The sequence below is a fragment of the Coturnix japonica genome, chromosome 12, assembly GCF_001577835.2.
Source record: "Coturnix japonica isolate 7356 chromosome 12, Coturnix japonica 2.1, whole genome shotgun sequence".
Taxonomy (NCBI): Eukaryota; Metazoa; Chordata; class Aves; order Galliformes; family Phasianidae; genus Coturnix; species Coturnix japonica.
Genome location: NC_029527.1, coordinates 5,223,412 through 5,243,181, shown reverse-complemented (window position 1 = coordinate 5,243,181; position 19,770 = coordinate 5,223,412). Strand labels below are relative to the sequence as shown.

Below are 19,770 nucleotides of genomic sequence, written 5' to 3'. Positions count from 1 at the left end.
TTTGATTTTGTATGAATCCAAAAATATAAATACAAGTTTAAGAACTACTTCATTGGAAAAATAGGTACTTTTTTTTTGCCTGAGTAGATTTACAGATTCTTGAGTATTTTTTCAGAAACACTGTATGTTTTTGAGGTACAGTCACTGCACCTGACCTGGGCATAACTAGTAGAAGCAGCACAAACTAGTATTTTGCCAGAGCTTTTTGCCAGGAGCAGGTTAAGGCAGTGATCAAATCACTTATTTCAGAATGGATCCAGCCTGCAAACCTCTATGAAGTTTAGGGAACAAAGCATTTGGGTCATGTATGTTCTTATTTGGGTCAGGTATGTTTTTATATGGGTGGTGCATTTCAGCAGTGGCAACAGTGAGCAGCACTTCCACTGGTGCAGATTTTTAGGAGCATGGCACGCAGGCTTATTTGTTGCTGGTGAAAACACACAAATAGTGGTGGTGGCTATACTGAAAAATAGTGCTTTATAGCTGAGAATCTGCTCTATCAAAGAGTGTTATTTCACTCTTTGTCTTTGTTGTAGTTTCCATGGAAATAAATAGGAGGCATTCTTTTTAGAGCAACCCACATACATCTGACACCTCACCTTGAAAAGCAACACATGAACCCTGTACAAATCCTTATAATGTGTAAACAAGGCCTCGCCACATATACCTTCTTAGCATCTTACTCATGCTGCCATCCTGTGACAAAGAACAGTAAATGCAAGATGCAAAAATAAAGCTCCACACAAAAGAGAAAAAAAGAATCAAGATACTTAAGAAATGTTGGGTGTTTTTAAAGCTCAGAAGAAAGTCTTGCATCAAACATGAAACTTCAAAACACAATGCCTTAAAGCACTGTGTAATTACTTTATCGTTTTAACAGTGTTAAAAAGATATTACAGAAATTGCCCCAAAACAACAACAAAAAGATACAAAACAGACCAAGCTAATAAGAGCTTATTAGATGTCCAAAGTAACAGGAAACATTTATTGAAAGTTATAGAATAAAAATGCTGAAATAGTGCCCCATCACACATGAAATGATGTAAATTGGAACAGGGCTGTAAGGGAAATATAAACATTAGTCTGATCCTTCCTAAAAAATAATAATATTAATAAATAGCTAAATTAAGTAGCAGTAATAAGTTCTATAAAGGTTGGAGTTGTAATTTTATCTCCAAGTTGAAAAAGCACTGGGCTTGTAAATTTCCATGACTTGATAGCAATGCAGGTTACCTTCAAGTATGAGCATATCAGCAGTGATACTGAGACCAAAATAAGGGACAAATGGGATAAGAGAATTCAACTGTATATCAGGTTTGGTTTGCAGCCTACAAAGTCATCAGATTCTTCAGTGGTTGAAATAGCACCACAGCTTAGAGGGGAAAAAAATAAGATAAAACACAGGCAACAGCTTATCAGGGAACATGAGGACAAGGAGAACGGCAAGCATGTACCCATTCAACTGTGCATGTCCCATGTGGCGAGTTCTTAGACTAGATCTGTGGACAGCCAGCCTGAAGATATGGCTGAGAACACCTCTGGATCACAGAAGACATCACCCACCTGAGCATGGCTGTTCTGGGCACAGTAAGGCTCAGTGCCTTCATGCCCAGGATTTTTGAACTGGCAGGGTGCAGGCAGGCTGCTTTCCAATGCAGGCACACAAGTGGTAAAGTGAACAGATCGCAGGCCATGCTGCTCTCACAGCCGCTCTTTGAGCTGCCTGTTATAAGGCTGTCATTGAGTCAATACCTTATTCAAGAGGAAAGACAGGCTGTTAGCCTAGTGGAGTCAAAGCAGGCTGAAAAAGTATGTAGGTATTTTGACTTGTAGTGATGATGGAAATTGTCAAATTCCAGAGCCACCAGCAAGGACTAAAAAGGAAGGGGGGAAAGAAAAAAATTAAAAAGCACAGATCACAGAAGTAAAATGCTCAGAAAACTGCAGAAACACTGAGGGGGTTATTTTTGAAAGTAGGACAAGATGGGTTAGTTAGAAAGCCTGCCTTGTACATGACACTGGCTAAGAAAAACCTTGTGAAAAATGAAAGAGCGCGCTTGAAAATTTGCAGCCCCTTCATAGAAGACGGGTAAGTTAGCAAATAGACTAATAAAGTACTAGAAAAGTCAATTGTAAAGTGCATGTAAAAATCTTTGGCGTGTTTGCAAGTGCTGTTTGCAGTGATTGCTGCTTATTACTCTACTGAGGAGCACTTAGAAAAGCAAAATCTGAAAGCAGAAACTTTTCTAGCAGTACACCCAAAAGGAGGAAGGTTACATTATTTTGTCATTATTTTCTTTCCAGCTATATGAGCTTAAAATTGATAGTATTTAACTAAAAATCTGCTTATAGACCAAGTGTGGACTAGGTTGCACCAGACACCAAGGACTCACTGCAGGGACTATCAATCTTACCATTCACTGCAAGATTTACAGTCTGACTTAACACTTTCTGGCACAGTCACACTTTCGCTTCTAGTATTAGCAGCTTATTAACAGACAATTCTTTACAAGAGGAAAAAAGGACCATGGCTAGGCAGATACCTACAGCTATGGAAAGTTCTCCACTTCCCCACTATGTTGTCAAAGCCTTAAACAACATCCAGTACTTTTTCTTTCCAGTACCAATATAAAGGTTGCTACTGATGAGTAACACTGAGTGGATGGGAGTTCTACAGAGTACAAAACAAACATGATTTTGTTTCAGCAGTAACAGATCTGTAAATTTCTTAAACCATATGATAGTAAAGCATTTTACAATCATTTGGTTTCTCTGAAACTTACATTTTTTGTTGGTCTTTATCCAGAAAGAAGGCTTAGGAAGGCTACATGTATTGTGAGGTGTTTTTTTTTTTAACCTATTCATTTTGCTGCTGTGTCTCTTCAAGATACTGGTAATGAAATCACACCTTAAAAGAGGCTTCATCTCACAGAAGTGTGAACAATGTAAAAGAGAGATTAAAATAAACAAATAAATAATCCACCAAGAAGAAACTGTGCTACGAGTTCACTGAGCATGAATAAAGTGAACTAAATAACGGTCACAAAGTCACCTGCAAATAGTTTAACTTCAAGAGCAAAGAACTCAGAGTCAAGAATGTAAAGTGTCTAAAAGTTTCAGCTGATCCAAAAAAAGTCAAAATAATCCAACACATTATAGCTTTCAGGTACTCTGGCAACTGCATGAGGCAGCCTTTTATCCCAAGGCTAGACTGCAAGCAGCAGACCAAGTCTCAGCATCTCAGAGCTGGTGCACAGAAAAGACAAAGGAGTGAAATCCCACACAGTAGTCTTTAAAATTTGCGACATCCGTGCAGGATAGATAACTGGCAGAACACACCAGAAACACATAATTAGTCACTAAGAATCAGCCTTTGATTAAAATGTTAATCTTAACTTGATTAAAGTTTTAATCAAATAAAATTGAGCATTTCAGGTAGACTTAAGGAGAAATACACCTGGCTATGTTTCCATTCTTATAACCCAAAAAGTCTTTCCCAGTATTTTCCCTCTGGGGTCAACTACACATCAAATCTCAGCAATTCCCCAAGCCTGTTTTACGTTTGAGTTTTCTTTTTCAGTTTGACTTTTTGTTTGAACCATGTACCAAAAAAAAAAAAAAGAAATGAGAACATTGCTCACCTATACACTACCAAAGTGCACTCCTGAGTAAGAGCAGTATTTTCAGTTCACTCCTAAACATGCCGTACAGTTGCAGCTCCAGGCAAGGCAATTTCCTAGAACAGAAGCTAAGCACTAAGACATTTCTTGTAGTACAGGATGCTTGTTGTTCTTGGTCTAAGTATCTAATCACTATTTTTTTCAATTGCTTAAGAAGCTTTTTTACAAAATTAAACAGAAATATTAACTTTAAACATTTAAACATTAGTTTAAAATAATACATATTAAAAGAAATTAACCTAATCTCCCAAATAGAATGTCTTGAATGAACTAAAAAATAGACAGAGTACTAAATACAGAATTCAAAAGCTTTCTCTTCAAAGAAAGTCAAAATACCTGCACTGTTGACTAAAAGAAACTATGTAAGAATTCAGACTATTCGAATACCTTGAATGCTTACCATATGCCAGCTAGTTTTGCTGGAAAACATTCAAAAATTCAAATGTCAAGAAACAAACAAACAAAAAAAAAGTATATAAAGCATATAACACCACTTTGGTAAGAGTTAATGATGTTTTGTTGTTTGTTTTTTTTTTAATATGGAAGGGATTTTTATTTTTTTTAAAAAGATCAAAGGAACTTAAAAGCAAATCAATCAATCAATTCTGCTCTTTGAAGGTCAGACTACAGTAGACTTGGCTCATCTTGCACAATGACACGCAGTATCCAGTTTCACCTACTGCCTTTCTTTCCCCCATTACTTCTATGTTTTATAATTGACTGCCATTAATTTGTAGTGTAGTACAAAAGAAAATTTCTTCATATTTCCTCTACAGTTCAGGAAGGCCAGGATAAAAGGGGCATACTTTCACACCTGTATGAATGTAACCTACAGAGCAACAACTTCCTTGGTACCCTTTGAACATAGAGAAATATTTGCATTTCTAATGTAAGGGTGGGGAAGGCTCTACAGGTTTTTTTTTTTCTCTCTGTTTTCTTCTTTAATAACTTGGCTATCCAGGTTACAAAAGCAAGTGCCTTCTGTAATCCTTATCCAAAGCTGGAATCACATCACAGTAAGGAAATTTGGCAACAGGTGACAAGAAAAAGCACGAATGAATCATGCTGGAGAACTGGGTTGCAGTCTCTCTATCAATGGAGCTGTAAGCACAAAGAAAATAACAAAGATTTAATAACAACTTCCCAGTTGTGCAGTAGATGCAGAGAGCTACTTTTACACAAACTGAACTGGGCTGCCTCACAGATGCTGCTACTATTACACACGATGTCTACAGAACAAAAGCCACTTGTTCAAGCTTACCTAGTAGTTCCAGAGACACATTAACAGAACCTGGATCTGACAAATACCATTTCCTTATCGAGGAATTTAAGAGGAGTTGGCAGTAAGAGAAAGGAGTGTGTATGTATATATCATATATACATATATATATATATATGAGAAGATCTTGGGCCACAAAAGGAATTCATGCTCCTTTAGATAGAAATAAAGAGTAGAATCAGAGAACCCTAATACTGAAGTCACTAGGAGATAATTTTATTCTACTGTTCACCTACAAGGAATGTGATTCTATTACAGTTACTCTTCTCTTTAGGCAATTAAACAAGGAAACAAAAGCAATCTATGATTTCTAACCTCTTATCTACAAAGAAGTAAAAGCTGGAGAAGAATATACACTTTTGCAGTTAAAGAAAATTACATCTTGAGTTTATATGAAACCATCAAGGAGATTTATAATTACTCTTCATACTGAAACTATAACATTTTCTGGTCTAAAGAATGATGTACACTCAAACACTCTACATCCCTTCTCCAACAGAATACAGTCTCATTACAGATAGCTGTCTAATTACTATGTAATTAGTATTCTGAATATAAAAGAATATTCTATTCTGAATATTCTGACTATTCTGAATATAAAAGAAAACACTTTGGGATTTATACACAGACAGCATTCTAAGAACTGTTTTCAAAGCTTAATAGAAAACATGCAATTGTAACAGATACAGACCTACCTGAATGTACCACAGCTACTTGTCAGTGCAGCACACATTCCTTTTCTCAGTTTCCTTCTCTACAACAGCAGTCATAACAGCACTTAATGGTCAATGAAATAACATTTTTTTCTCTTTCCAACATTCGTGCTATTCAAAATTTTATGCCAGTATCTTTCATTAAAAGAATACAGGTTTTTATCAAAAATGGCTTCATTTTAGGGGCAAAACTATCACAGAGGTGCCACTCACAGCAACAAATATCTGATTTTTTCTCAATTACTCCTGAATTCATGTGAATTTAAATTTTCTGACAATTAGTTTATTCTTAAATTAAATTGAAATAACAGCATGAATTTTGTATTCATTTTGTTTTCATTCACGTTTTAAAGAGTGCTTCTGACTGGACTACTACTGTGTGCAATGGTTCCAAAAATTGACCTGTTTAGTCAACCAATGAATTAGAAAGTCCTTTAATTTCTTTATGAAGTGAATTCCAAATAAAGTTGCTATCCAAATATTAAATTAAAAAATAAAATAAAACATGCAACAGAAAACAATGTAGAAAATCCTGCATACCAAATGTAATGGATATATCAGAACTGATTTGCAGGTGGTCTACCACTGAGTCAGGGGTAGTGATATATGGAAAACCTTGCTCTCAGTTCTAACTTTCAATAAAAGACCTATGGTGCTCTGGAAAAAAACTACATCACTGCTACAAGTTCTGAACTTTGTATATATGACATTGTAGGTGTATTTTAATGCCATGCTTGATCACTTCACTACCTGAACAGACCATCAAGGAAGTCACCATAGATCTAGGATTAAGACAGATTCAGAGGAAACCTCAGCCTCCTACCTTGATTTTAAAAGGAAATTTAAGGTTAGGTAGCCAAAAATATCCTCTTATTTTTTACTTTTTTGCTTAGTATTTTGCACAATAAATTTCAGACAAACATCAGATCTCATCTCTACTTGTACTGTGAAATTGTGTTGCAGTTTGTAATGATAGGGGGACATCTAAAACGTGAAGTGAGTACTCAGCCTTCTTGTACAGTGACATCTATAATATCATCTCTTTGTTGTACTTCACTGAAAAAACTGCAGAAGATATTGTAAAAGGCACAATGTGCGTAGGGGGTAATAAATCTGTTGGATGCAGATAGTCAATGGCTGCAAGTCATAACATAAAGCTTTACTCTTAGCCTCCTACAGTTTTCATTATCAGTAAAAATTTCTATTAATGTAATACGATAGCATCATGTACAAACAGCTCAGCAGTCAGATTTGGCACAGCTGTCATAAAATGATAGTCATTTTGCTTCAAGGTAAAGCTGTAAAGCTGAAGTTTGAATATTCCTGCTTTTCATCTTTGAAGCTTTGTCACTTTAGAAGATAATTATCTGGTTTTGTGACCAACGATGCGTTCCCAACACATCAAACTTTAATATCCATAACACATAAACCTCTTTCTTATGTCTTGAAAATTAGCAGCTTAGCTTGATAAACTCTGAGGAGTTTACTGAATAAACAAGTGTTCAAATACAACCTAGAGGAACAATAGGAAGTGTATGTGCTGTTGTTCTAACTTTTTTTTTTTTTTTTTAATAATACCTTCCAAATAACATTTTCAGTATCTTATATTTAGCAGGCTAGAAATACTATCACTGCATAGCTCGGCCCCTACTTTTTAGAAAAGCAAGTCAAATTCTAGTTTGTACATGAGCCTGTAGAAGCTCCCTGCCAGCAGAATAATCTGAAGTGAAAACATATGAGGCATAATCTACCAGATGACAAATGATTTCTGTGCAACACTGAGTTCATTTAAGGTAATCTGGTTGGTAAATATAGTAAAATAAAATGTCTCGAATGAGGTAACTAGGAGCTAGAATTGGGTTTAGCCCTACAAGGGAAGTGCCTGTGTTACCATGACAAAACTAAAAAAAAAAAAAAAAAGTTTTCCAGTTCTTACAATCAGGTTAGTTGAAACTAATCTCAAAGCTTCAAAACCACATACTCCTACTGTAAGAACAGGAATATATGCAGAAGAAAGTCCACCTGAATATTAGAGAGAAAAGAGTTTAATTTATGACCTTGCAATAGAAACACAAGAATTTTGAAAGAATTAGTTTGAAGAGAAAATGGTGAGATCTGAGGAAATATCTAAAAGATGGTAGAATATGCTTTATGGCTGGGGCCTAATAGAGGCCTGCCACGACAACTGTCAGGAGAAACAGACACAAAGTGAGACAGAATTGAAAACCTAACTGATACAATTGAGAATTCTCTTGTAAGCATACTAAAAATGTTGAGTTTAGACAAACACTTATTTTTTGCTATGTGAAGAGATTTAACTCAAGAACTGAAATCCTGAGTTGATGAAATATGTGCAGATCTGATAGAGAGAATACAAGTTCCCTTCACTAAATTTATTTCCAAACAGATATGGTCAATGGTTCTTCACCAAAAACAACAACAACAAAAAAAAAATTTAAATCACTAAGTTTTCCATTTGCTTACTGTAGTTGAGAATCTTTTCAGCTAAGGTCCACAGTACTAATTATGATTTTTATTAGGTCTTACATTTTATGAGTATTTCACAATAAGGAAGGCATCTGCCTTTGCAGCAAGACAGTGATATCTTAATAGAGTTGCTTAAAACTGCTTCAGTAGACGTTTCTATTAACATTGAAGGTTACAGAATCTCATAGCCTGATTTCCTTCTTCAACAAAAAGAATATACCTGTAAATGAGTGAAGAGCTGTGGATGTCTTTTACCTTATTTCAGAAAGTCTTTTGATGGCAACTGCGGTCTGTGAAAGGACTGCTAGAAAAGCATGAAAGAGCCAGAAAAATGAATAGGAAACAGACTGATCACTGATTTATTTATAAGGCCTGTTTTGAGGAGTTCTAGTGTCGGCCTACAGCACTGGAGAAGGAACATAGGGTAAGCACACTTGTCCAGAGATCACAGTCTGAAAACAGCAGGCAGTAACAATGATCACCAAGAAGACAATGATGATGAAAATAAAGACCCCCCCAGGGTCTCTCTCAGGTGTCCGCTTATGCCTGGTAAGTTTGCAGGTACGCCGTCCCAAGGACACTAGACAACTGAGTTCACAGTAACAACTTTGTCAAAGGTAAGTTTGTAGCCAAAACTTTCTTGCAAGAAGGAGGGCTATCCCTTTGAGAGGGCAGGATGTGATACTTTATCATACTTGCTGATATCAGCCTTCACTGGTTGTCATGGCAATGGCCTTGCACTGCAAGTGTTTGAGACATACCAAGCACACCCCAGAAAGTCAGAAAGTGTTTTTTGTTGGTCCTTTACAATCTGAAGGCAGGATATTTTAGGAAAGCATCTGTCCCTGGAATTTATCACTTCTAGAAAGGTACCCAAAAACATTCTTAAATTCTAAGTGTTATTTTTACAAAAAGCTTTGTTGCACACATTTGTTTTTCAACTGCAAAGATTGAAATGATTATGTCATTCACACAGTAAGTAATTAATCTTTTGGAAGATAAGGGAAAAGTAGGGTCACAAGAACGTCCACAGTTGGAAAATATATATATATATATATATATATATATAAAACACATAAAAAAGCAGAACAGGAATTTCATAAGAATATATGAAAGTATTTCAAGAAGACCTCTTATTGAAGTGTCTACATCAACCCAAAAAGAAAATACTATCTGTGCTACCAATATATAATTTGTTTTGTACAACATGTAGCCAGTTATTATCAGCAACAAAAAATTGTACCCTACAGAACAGTCACGACATTTGAAAGTATAGAGTATTGATTAGCAGTTGTTCAAAAGTGAATCACCATTAGAATGCAGCTTCAACTTATGGCTGTATACATTCTCTGTCAAAATAATCTGCATGGAGACCAGCACTTTTAACCTTGAAGTGCAAGCACTTTCGGATGCAGGATGAGAAAACAAACAACTTTAAAAGCATTAAGTACAGAAATTAGCATTCATCTCTTTTCAAGATCTGATGTTTTCCAGTTGGATTGCCTTCTCAATTTCCATATTAAAAAAACATGAACTAAACTTCTATAAGTATTTAAGTCACTATTATACATATTAAAACTAAAGATAACTTTACCACATGAATCAGATGTGCCAGCTGAACGCAAACTGATCTAAATCACTCTGTCCTATTAGTTTTGTACTGACATTTCCATAGTTGTAAGAAACAAGCTGCAGCACTATCTGCTAAGACAAAATGTAATTTTGAAACTTTAAAAATAGAAATTCTATACTGATGGAAAGAGTTGCTTGGAGAAAGCACAATGGATTTGAGAACTCTTCATACAATGAAGATAATGTTGGAATGAGTGGGCATGTGCAGACTTTAGACTGCTTGAAACTAGGGCTTTAACTGCTTACATAACACTGAAGACTCCGTTCAGCAACTTACATAAGGAAATTCTATGAGGGCTTTTAAAAAGCTGGCTTTCAGCAAGAAACCATAATGGTAGAACCCTCAAAAGAAAAGCCCATATTCAATTATTAATTGTTCCTATAGTAGTAATAAATTACTATTTACTGTTCAAGACCAAATCAAGAATTTCTCAAAGTATGCCTAGAGTTTTCTCCAAGAGTAATAAAGCACAAACCAGCTCGCATATAGAAATAATTGGACTTATTTTATATTAGAGATTTACTTTGCAAACGTCAATTATTTTTAACATTAACAGAAGGCAAATTACCTCCACTTTCTACTTGCATTTTGTTGCTACTATTACTTTGCAATAGCATATAGAACTGAAAACACATCATTATCATGAACACTGTAACGTGAACAATAGCATTCCCTAAGCATAGAATTTCAGAGGAACAATCATAGAATGAAATGAATCTAAACTAAAAATGGGACCTAACCCTTGCTTTCATTCTATGCTTAATAAGCCTGGCTTTGCCACCAGGCTGTACTAGCATTAAAACTAAAAAAATGATCAGTGTTTAAAAAAGAAAAGTATAAAGATGTGTCAAGATTCAAATAAAGCAGATTCCTTTTCCAAGTACAAGGAGAAAAAAAATCTATCATACTGTGCTACACGTTACCTAAGAAACAATTAAAATTTGAATAGATTTTAGGCCCCAGAAGTATTTTCTAGCTAGGTGAAGAGCATGCACCAAGCAGATTCATGTATGCTGCCAAATCTACATGACAACTGTAAAACCTCCACAAGCCAGCTAATTTAAGAATAATACTGTCCTATTTTCTTATGCTTGGTGTTTTGAACTCAGAATGGCCTTCCTTCACTCTGAAAGTAAGTAATAGAGCAATATAATGCAACAATTAAAAGTGTTTGTTTGCTGAAAAATCTCATCTTCATTTCTGAAATATTTACTGAGCTATTATTATTATTTTCCAAACTATTTACAGTCTGTATTTTATCTAAAGCCAATTTCAGGAAAAGCCATATATCCCACATACTATTAGAAGGTGTAATGACTTACTTAGATAATTATAATGGGATGAAATTATAAAAAACACTCAGTTAAGATAAACAATGTTCATAGAATCATGTTGCTTTTTTATACAAAGAACAGTGATTAAAATGTTCTTATATGTTTCAAAACTCAATAGGACTGCAATGCTGGTTATTCATTTTGTGTTCACAGCACAGCGATACTTGGGATTTACAATATCTGTATCAATACCCACAGCTACAATCTGACAATTCTTTTAACTGAGTATCTCACATAACTTCATTTTCTCAATGAAAACTCAAGACGGGTCTCATGAATTGTACTGAGTAAAGCGTTTGAGTAAAAGATTGTGTCAATTGGACCCTGTTTTATCACACATTCCTTTGAAAGTAGCACTCAACATATATGCTAACAAAATGAATCAAATAGTCTTTACACTAATTTATCATTTATCAAGCTTTTATTAAACTAAATGGCACTGCAAAGCAGTTGGTAATTAATAAATCCATAGTGCCCAATACATAATTATACGTGTTTTTATATCTTAATTTACTAATGATGCTTAATTCATGATCAAAAAGTATTGATTCATCCACTTAACATTAGAAGCCATGCTACCTCGGCAAGTGGAATCTCGCCTTGAAAAGGACATTGATTCTGAACACTCAGCTCACAGTAAACACCAAATGGATTCTTGATGTTTGGCTAGTAGCAGAGGAAGAAAAAAAGCTACAAACAACCATGCTTGGATTTAGAGCTTGCTATCACTTTGGTTAATTGTTATGACAGCTTCTGCCGTTGACTTCACATGGTGAAAATACTTGTGAATCTTCAAGTTTGATATGCTTTTACTCATAGAAGCTTACAAAATAAATACATTTCACAACAATGCAAAGAAGTCCATGCTAAAAATCATCTGTCATCCAGACTCATCTAACATGGCCAACACTAAGCAATGGCAAGTATAAAAGGAGAAACAAATGGAAATTTTCAATAAGATTGAAAGGTACCACGGTTTTCCTCAAATTGTTATAGTCAGAAGGCAAGAAAAGAGGGGAAAAAAGAGTAGAGGATGCAATGGAGAAACAAATGAACTCAGAATACCTTTAATTGTACATTCCATCTTTCCCCTTTAATTCTGTAATGAAACTTAACAAATGCAGGAAACAAAACAAAATAACATGGAATAAATCTTCACTGTCTGCCTTTAAAAATAGGAATAGGGTTCTGTCAGTGAAACAGAAAGAATGCTGATGAAAACATAAAGTGAATGGCTTCCTATTGCCTACAGTTATAACAACCTATAGGAAGTAATATTGATACCACATAGGAAAAGTACATTACAGAAATGATCAGCCATATTGCCTATATCTATTACGCATCTACTATGAAGAAGGATGATGAAGGATCTTATAGTGAGTCTTTGTGGATTTTAGCACCACTGCCAAACACAGCACTTTTCATGTTTTTTTCTGATAGACAAAAACATTTTAAGTCATTTTAGTTCAAAAATGGCTGCACATGGAGCTGTTCCAAAGTTAAATAAATGTACTTGTTTGTTACGGGCTGATAAATAAAAATTAAAGCCTTTTAATAATACTTGATTAGATACTAATTGAAACTGAAAGGTCCATCTGCATTATGAACCGAAAGAGTTTATACAGATTTAAGACTACACAAAGATTTTAAAGAACAGGAGCTAAGAATACAATAAATACTAAATGCCCTCACTTTTAAATTTAAAGTTTGCCAAACGTCCTTAATAGAAGCTACTTAAGGCCCTTGAAGCACTGAAAGACCTCAACTATTCATGTTCTTAATAGCTCAGTATTGCAGCATAGTTAAGGACAGGTTTAACAGTCCTGGGTACATAATAATGAAAAGTCATACTGTTCAAGATCTCCCACGCCTTTAAGTATTGTTATAGTTGCTTGGTGTTATGCAGACAGTATAAGCTGTTTATTTGAACTGCTACCTTTACTGTCCATTACATAATCTCACGAGCATACAAGCCTTTCAAAATAAGCGCTACAAGCTGGAGCTTTTCCTTCACAAGCAAACAAAAACAAACAAGTGTTACTCAAAACCAAAAATCACATCTAAAACAAGCAGAAATATAACATATGGATTGAATGACTGGTCTCTGTAGTCAGAGAACATCCCAGTGTTTTTCTGTTTCCACATCACATTTTAAGGATCACAATAAATGCCAGAAAATCACAATGTTAAAAACTTCAACGTATTTGTCTCAGTCTTTCCCCATGCTTTATTCAGCAACTCCTGTAAAAATGAGTGGTCTATAACACGGAACTCTATTGTTGGTTGCATATTTATATTAGACTAGATGCAGTCTCTTAATATATGTCTAATACTCAAATCCGCTTTCTCATTCCTCTCTGCCCAAATTATGTAGACTTATGCCAATTTCTCAAGTTTTCGCAATACTTCACTAGCTTATTACCCAGCTGTGCAGCTGAGCAAGAAGATAACCACATTCATTCCTTTTATCTGTAATGATGTAATACATCCCAGCACTGGGTTGAGATGATTGGGGAATAATGGGATTGTAAAAACTGCAGAGATGACAAACAACAGTGCAGCCTCCTTCTCCCGATACAGTCAATTGCATACATGCAGCATAGGGCAAAAAATAATAAAATATGCCCTAATTCTGCTCTTTGAATGAAATTAATGTTTTTCATAAGCAGCAGCTGTTTCTACATAGAAACATGATCATCACAATGCAGCAACCAGACAAAACACCCGCAATCTAGACTTCAATTTTAAAAAAAAAAAAAACAAACAAAAAAATAAAACAACAGAGTTTACTTTCTAATGAAAGCAAAAAAATCCCACACCCCTCAAAACCAACTCGTTTTAATCAAGGAGTCTCCAAACAGTGCTGTGCAATGCAAAGAGTCATCAGGGACCAGTATGCAATACAAAAATAGATCTTAGACCAAAGGATGCACTGCTCTGCTTTCCTGTTTAAAAAATTAAACCTGCCTCCATTTTCCCTTTAAAACCTTCCTTATTACAAGCATAAAAGATCCTTACCTTCTGCAGGAGCTGGGAACCCGAGTACTTGGCTGCAATAGATTTGATCTCCCCACCAAACGCTGAGGCCCAAAGCTTCACACTGTGAGGGGGGAAAAAAAAAAAAAAGAGGCAGGAAGAAATGTAATACACATGTCATAGCAAGCAACACAGACTGTAGCAGCTTCAGCTGCACTCATAAGGATTCAAGCAATTTTGCATTAAGGAGCTCACAAAGGAAGCTAGGCACAGCAAAAAGATTAGCAAAGCTGTTTAAGTACAAGCACAAGCTGGATGCTCTGCCAAGGTGAGGCCTCCGACTCCAAACCACCCAACCTGAGCTTTTTAAATTTAAAAGATCAACTTGCCCAGAAACACACTTTGGCATGAGGTCACACAAATGAAAGGAGCAGACAAAACAGCAGAACGGTTCTGAACGGTCCTTCTCGCATAACAATGAGTTAACATAACATATGAACTCCAGTAAATAGGAGTGTTTAAAATAAAGCTCTGCGGCCACTAACTCCAACAATACATGCACTAGCATAAATTTAAAGTGGTTCCAAGCATTTTAAAGACCAGGATTTCAGAAATAGATGACAGAGGAGCAAAGGTGCCTCGAACAACCAAATATCTGCAATAAGGAATAGGAACTTGAGCAGTCAAGTTCTCATCCTCGAGCACAGTCCTGAGAGAAATACCATGAAAACACTTACACAGACAGGGGGATCTGCTGCTCCGATCCAACCACATCCACTAAGGCTGTGTTAAAAGCTGTCCAGAAGATAAAGAAAAAACCCCCAAAAGCCCGAAGAAGATTCAGATTTTCTAGCATTGTGCTTGAAGAGGTCTGGGGAAATTCAGGTAAGTCTGAATTTAATAGCAGTTGGGGTTGGCTTTTAAAGCCACCCTCACCCCCTCCACGAGAGCGACACTTGGAGGAATCACTTCTCCATCCTCATCCCTCCCAGAAGTGACCCTCTCTGTGTAATGGAAGAAGACCAGAAGCTCTAATGACTTGAGAACTACTCCGTCCCTGGCAACAGGGACGCGTTTTTCAGCACTCCTGCAGCCACTTGCACGCAGTTCTTTACAACTCCGCAGTCAGCAGCGTGCTGGAGTTACTTCAGTGACCTACTACTGCTCCAAAGTGCCCTTAGCAGCAAGAAAGCAGACTATTGATTCCAACTGGGGAGGCTGTCTCCTCGCAATTACCGCTCACTTTGCAAATGGAAAGCTGCCTAGAGGTCTCCTTTCTCTCGCCGGTAACCTCCAGCCTTCATCCCAGACGGAGTCAACCAACGACTGGCTCAGAGAGCGTCAGCTGCAGCCTTTTAACGGGATAGCGCGGAGAGGCAGGCACAGGAGGAGCCGGACCGGCGGGAGGGAGCCTCCGGATGGCAAGAGCAGCCAAAGTCTGAAGGAGCTGAAAGTGGAGTTGAGCCCTTGCAGGGAGGAGAGGAGAGCAGAGCAGAACGCAGCACGTTGCCGGGGGCTGAACCAGGGCGGCTTAGAGGGAGGGAAGGAGGGGGGAAGGCTGTGCCCACCCGGCGGGGACGCGGCCAATTCAGGCGGGGCAGCGCCGCATGACGGGCGGGTGCAGGCCGGGCAGCACGGTCGTGCTCGGCCCCCGCCCAGCCTTGGGCTAAACCCCCCGCCCCGCCGGGAGCGGAGCGCCGAGCACCACCGAGGCGGCAGTGCCGGCGGGCAGCGAGATGCCGGAGCGAGGGGGGGTCCCGGTTGTAGGTGATGCTCGCACATGGAACCGCGTCCCGCACGGCCCGTCCTTGTGCACGGCGGCACGTTCGCTGCTTCCTCCCACGCCGGAGCGCTGCAGCGAGACACTATCCGAGAGATGGGGACTAGCGAAGGCATGTGAGTGAAAAGAAACGCAGCATAAGTGAATCAATGCTGGCTAACCGACTCGAGCCTGTGAATAAATTATTAATTTGCGCTCTCAGAAGAATCCTCTCGATAGAGAGAGCATAGGATGACAAGCTCCTCCACGGAGCGAACGGCGTGGAGAGCAGGAGGGATTGGTCCAGGTATTTTTGTTGTTGTCGCGTTTTAAAGCCTTCCCTCCCTCCTTTCTCTTCTGCTTCTTTCTCACCTTCCTCTCCCCTAAACACACAGACTTAAGAATAGCAATTGAACTTTAATGTAAATAAGCACAGCAGAACCTGGAGATGAGCTGAACGCGGGCTGAGTCATCCTTACATCACCCGTTGCTCCAGCATCCGCTCCAGGATTCTTGTTTCTTCCCCCTCCTGTTAGAGTATTCCTCAAAATATTCACTCTGCCTCTGCGTGCTGTACTCGTTTAACACTTTGTCTCTAAACTAGATGTGTAGTACTTGTATTTTTTTTCCCCACGTTACCATTTTTAAGAGCACGGAACAGTTTACTTTAAAACATCAAAATCTCTGTTCAGCACCTGGCCAACGGAAGCTTTCTGCTTTCTCTGGAAGTTTAAAGAAAGAAAGGTTGCCTTAGGTAAGCTGCTGTACAGAATAAGAGTCGGACAGCATGCTGCAGCCTTCAGCACACGCTGACCATCTTTCAGGGACAAAAAGTATTTGATTCTCCCCATACTACTGCCTTCCTATGAAGTAAGTTGTCAGAAGAGATGCTGGGCTTATTTTGTCTGTTATTCAACCATTTTGAAAGTGCTCAGATCTGCACTGTGGATTTTCTAAACAGTGTTTTAAATATGCTGCCATGTCACCAGGTGTTCAGCCTACCTACAGGCAGAAATGTAAAAATGCACATGGCTGACTAACCATACATAATGAATTGCGTGCTCCTTTGAACGTGTTATATAAGCAATACTATCTTTTCTGAAGGAGGATGAAATAAGAGCAGTGGGCTGCCTCACCACTTGTGCTGTACAGTTTGTTGTTTGGTTGTTGTTTTTCTTTTGAATATATTTTCAAACTGTGTCAGGAAAGAAATGTGTAATGCTAGCTTGTGAGACTCCAACTTCTCTATTTACATGAAGATAACACTAACCGCCTCAGGTCAATATACATCTCACTGATGACAAGCTAGAGCTACCTTCATACTTCAAGGAATTATTGGAAGCTCTTGAAACTTCCTGAAAGCACATATAGCACGTCTGTGTTCAATAGCCAGAGAGATTTAACATGCATTAAAACCCTCACTAATTATTGTCATCAAAATACAGAAGGCACTTGTCCAACCCTGACTGTATTTACATTTACTAAACACTGAATATCATATCAGATCCACAACATACATTTGCCACATATAACTGGTAAATTATATTCCTTTCTGTTCTTTAATATAAAGATCTTATTTCTACTATCACTATTCTCAGGGGGAAAAAAAAACCACAACTCTTGAAAAATACATTGATGCAATTCATTATAAGAACAGCCACCACCCATAGCACTGACAGGCTTTTGTATCCGTTATACCATGGAGTACTTTCTGCGTCTTTCATTGACACACACTAGTAAGTTCAGGCAGTTATTTGGTTCCTTTCAATAGTTCAGTGACTGAAAAGCCACCATATGCCACAGCAGTGGTTTAACACATGTGCATATAAGCCTCCAGCAGTGGCAACATCTCCTGTCACAAAAGACAAGGGCTCATACCGCATCCTGGCCTGACCAGCACAAGCTATGTCCATATGCAGATCACTGCAGCCAGAATACCAGGATCAAAAGCTAATCTTACACCCACTATGTTGTCCTCACATGTCAGATGTAGAAACTTCCCCTAAAGTAGGCATGAGGACCGAGGCATATAAATAGGAGGGGTGGAAGGGGGGAAAGAAAGCTAATACTGAAAGATTTTAGTCCTTTATAATGGGGTTGTAGAAGTTATTAGATAAAGCCTTGTAATACCATGGAACAAAGTCAGAAGAAAACTGAGTGTTGGAGAAGTAAAATAACCATTATTTTGGAAGTAATACAGCATTTCTATCATGTGCTTGTGCTATCATTAGAGCAAATATTCTGCTTGAAATCCAGCAGTTAAGTGCTGGTCCCACTAGGAAAAAAGATGTTACATATAGATAATTGATCAAACAAGTAACTCCACCAAAACTGAAGTGGCATCTTAGCAGTGCATGTAGGGAAGTTATTCAGTAGCCACTGACCTCAGAAGCAGCAGAAGCCCCCATATATAAACCTCATCCCCCACTCCCATTTTAAAATGGGAAAATGTCACCTTATGTCTCACTCACTGATGATCAAGTATCATTATATTAGTATTTCAGTATATGAAGAAATCTGCTTTCTCCACTAAGGCATTAATTAAATAAATAAATACGGATTCATGAAGTATTCAGTGTTGTAATAGAAAGTCACAGGCATGGTCAGAGAGCACTGATGAATGAAATGGTAACATGAGAATGGGCACAGACCGAAGCAGGGAATACAGACTAAAGGAAAGTCCTGTACACACAGAGTAACTTCCTCTGCCTACATCTAGATATATTTAAGCTGATAGAAGGGTGCAGGAATAGGGTCATCTTTGTAGCATCAGAGCATGATTTGAGGTCTTTGATTAGACTTGTATCAAGCCAGAATAAAATATATAAAAATCAATGGAGATGCATGGGGAGAGGATGACATATGTTGCAGGGGAGAATAGTGGGAGGAAATGATATAATTAACACAAACGTTTATTGTATTTCTCTTTGGATTCTTCTTATCTACAATGATTTTTATCCAAAAAGGAAAATAAATGCAGAAGGCTAAAGTGCTGAAAGTCTTATTGAAGATGCAAGTGATCTCCATTGACAGTTATTAATAAAAAAGGGAGGGGTGGGGGAGGAGGAAATGCATCAGTTTTGCTACCTTCAACATATATCATAAAATTCAATTACTGCAAAAATAGACAAACAAGTCCTAACTACAAAGCATATGATGGTGTTATTAATTGCTCTGTGATGCATTACACAGCGGTTCTAAACACCAACTTTCAAATCATCCGACTTATTCATCGCGGCACATTTTTTCATTTGGGCTAAGAGTCGAAAACGTGCCCCCACAATTACACCTTCAAAATCTTTTTCAAAAACAGTAACCCTTAAAATATGAAAAATAGAAGAGACGGGGGAAAAAAAGGAAGAAGTAGCCACCTTATGCAATCAGCGATTTAATATGTTCTGTACTGAAAATCCTTACAGCCTTTAACCTGTACACAATTGCTCCCTTATTTCTTAGCACATTCTATATATGAACAAAGAAAAACGAAGACAGGAGACATAGTGGAATAACAAAGGACATCTCAGCTTTACAAAGCACATCAAGACTGTCAGATAAAATGCAAAATCTGAACACTCCAGATCGGGAAACAACTTCATGGTGAAGGCATTCATCAAGTAGTGTTTGCATGCAGTGAGGATGTAGGTTTACTGGTTTTGAGTGAGCTGTACACAGAGAGCAAGAGACCGCTTATTATTCTGTAGAGTCTACACAGATGTACATGTCCTCTTTGAATTTTATGGAGGTCCCGTGTGGATAAGTGTTTCATTGGTATGGGGATGCCTGTTTACTGACTCTTTCCAACCCACTTACAATGAAGATTGAGGTCAAGTAACATTACCCACTGGATTAAATGAGCACAATTCCACATTGTGCACATTAGCTAGTGCCTTGGGAAACTAAAAATGGTAC

At 37.6% G+C, this 19,770-nt stretch overlaps 1 protein-coding gene across 5 annotated transcripts in view; it reads right to left on the bottom strand.

Moving 5' to 3' along the window:
- Positions 1-15,595, bottom strand: part of CACNA2D3 (calcium voltage-gated channel auxiliary subunit alpha2delta 3) — a 333,983-nt gene extending 318,388 nt beyond the window's left edge. For 2 of the 5 annotated variants that reach the window (XM_015875440.2, XM_015875441.2), the window contains exons 1-2: positions 14,840-15,590; positions 14,145-14,226 (exon numbers count right to left, since the gene is read on the bottom strand). In XM_015875440.2, coding sequence (XP_015730926.1) covers positions 14,145-14,226; positions 14,840-14,958 — 201 coding nt within the window. In that variant the 5' untranslated portion in view covers positions 14,959-15,590. Of the gene's footprint in view, positions 1-14,144; positions 14,227-14,839 lie in introns of all 5 variants that reach the window. The other 3 variants (XR_001558078.2, XR_004308777.1, XM_015875439.2) reach the window with 3 other exon arrangements.
- Between the last annotated feature and the right edge of the window lie 4,175 nt (positions 15,596-19,770).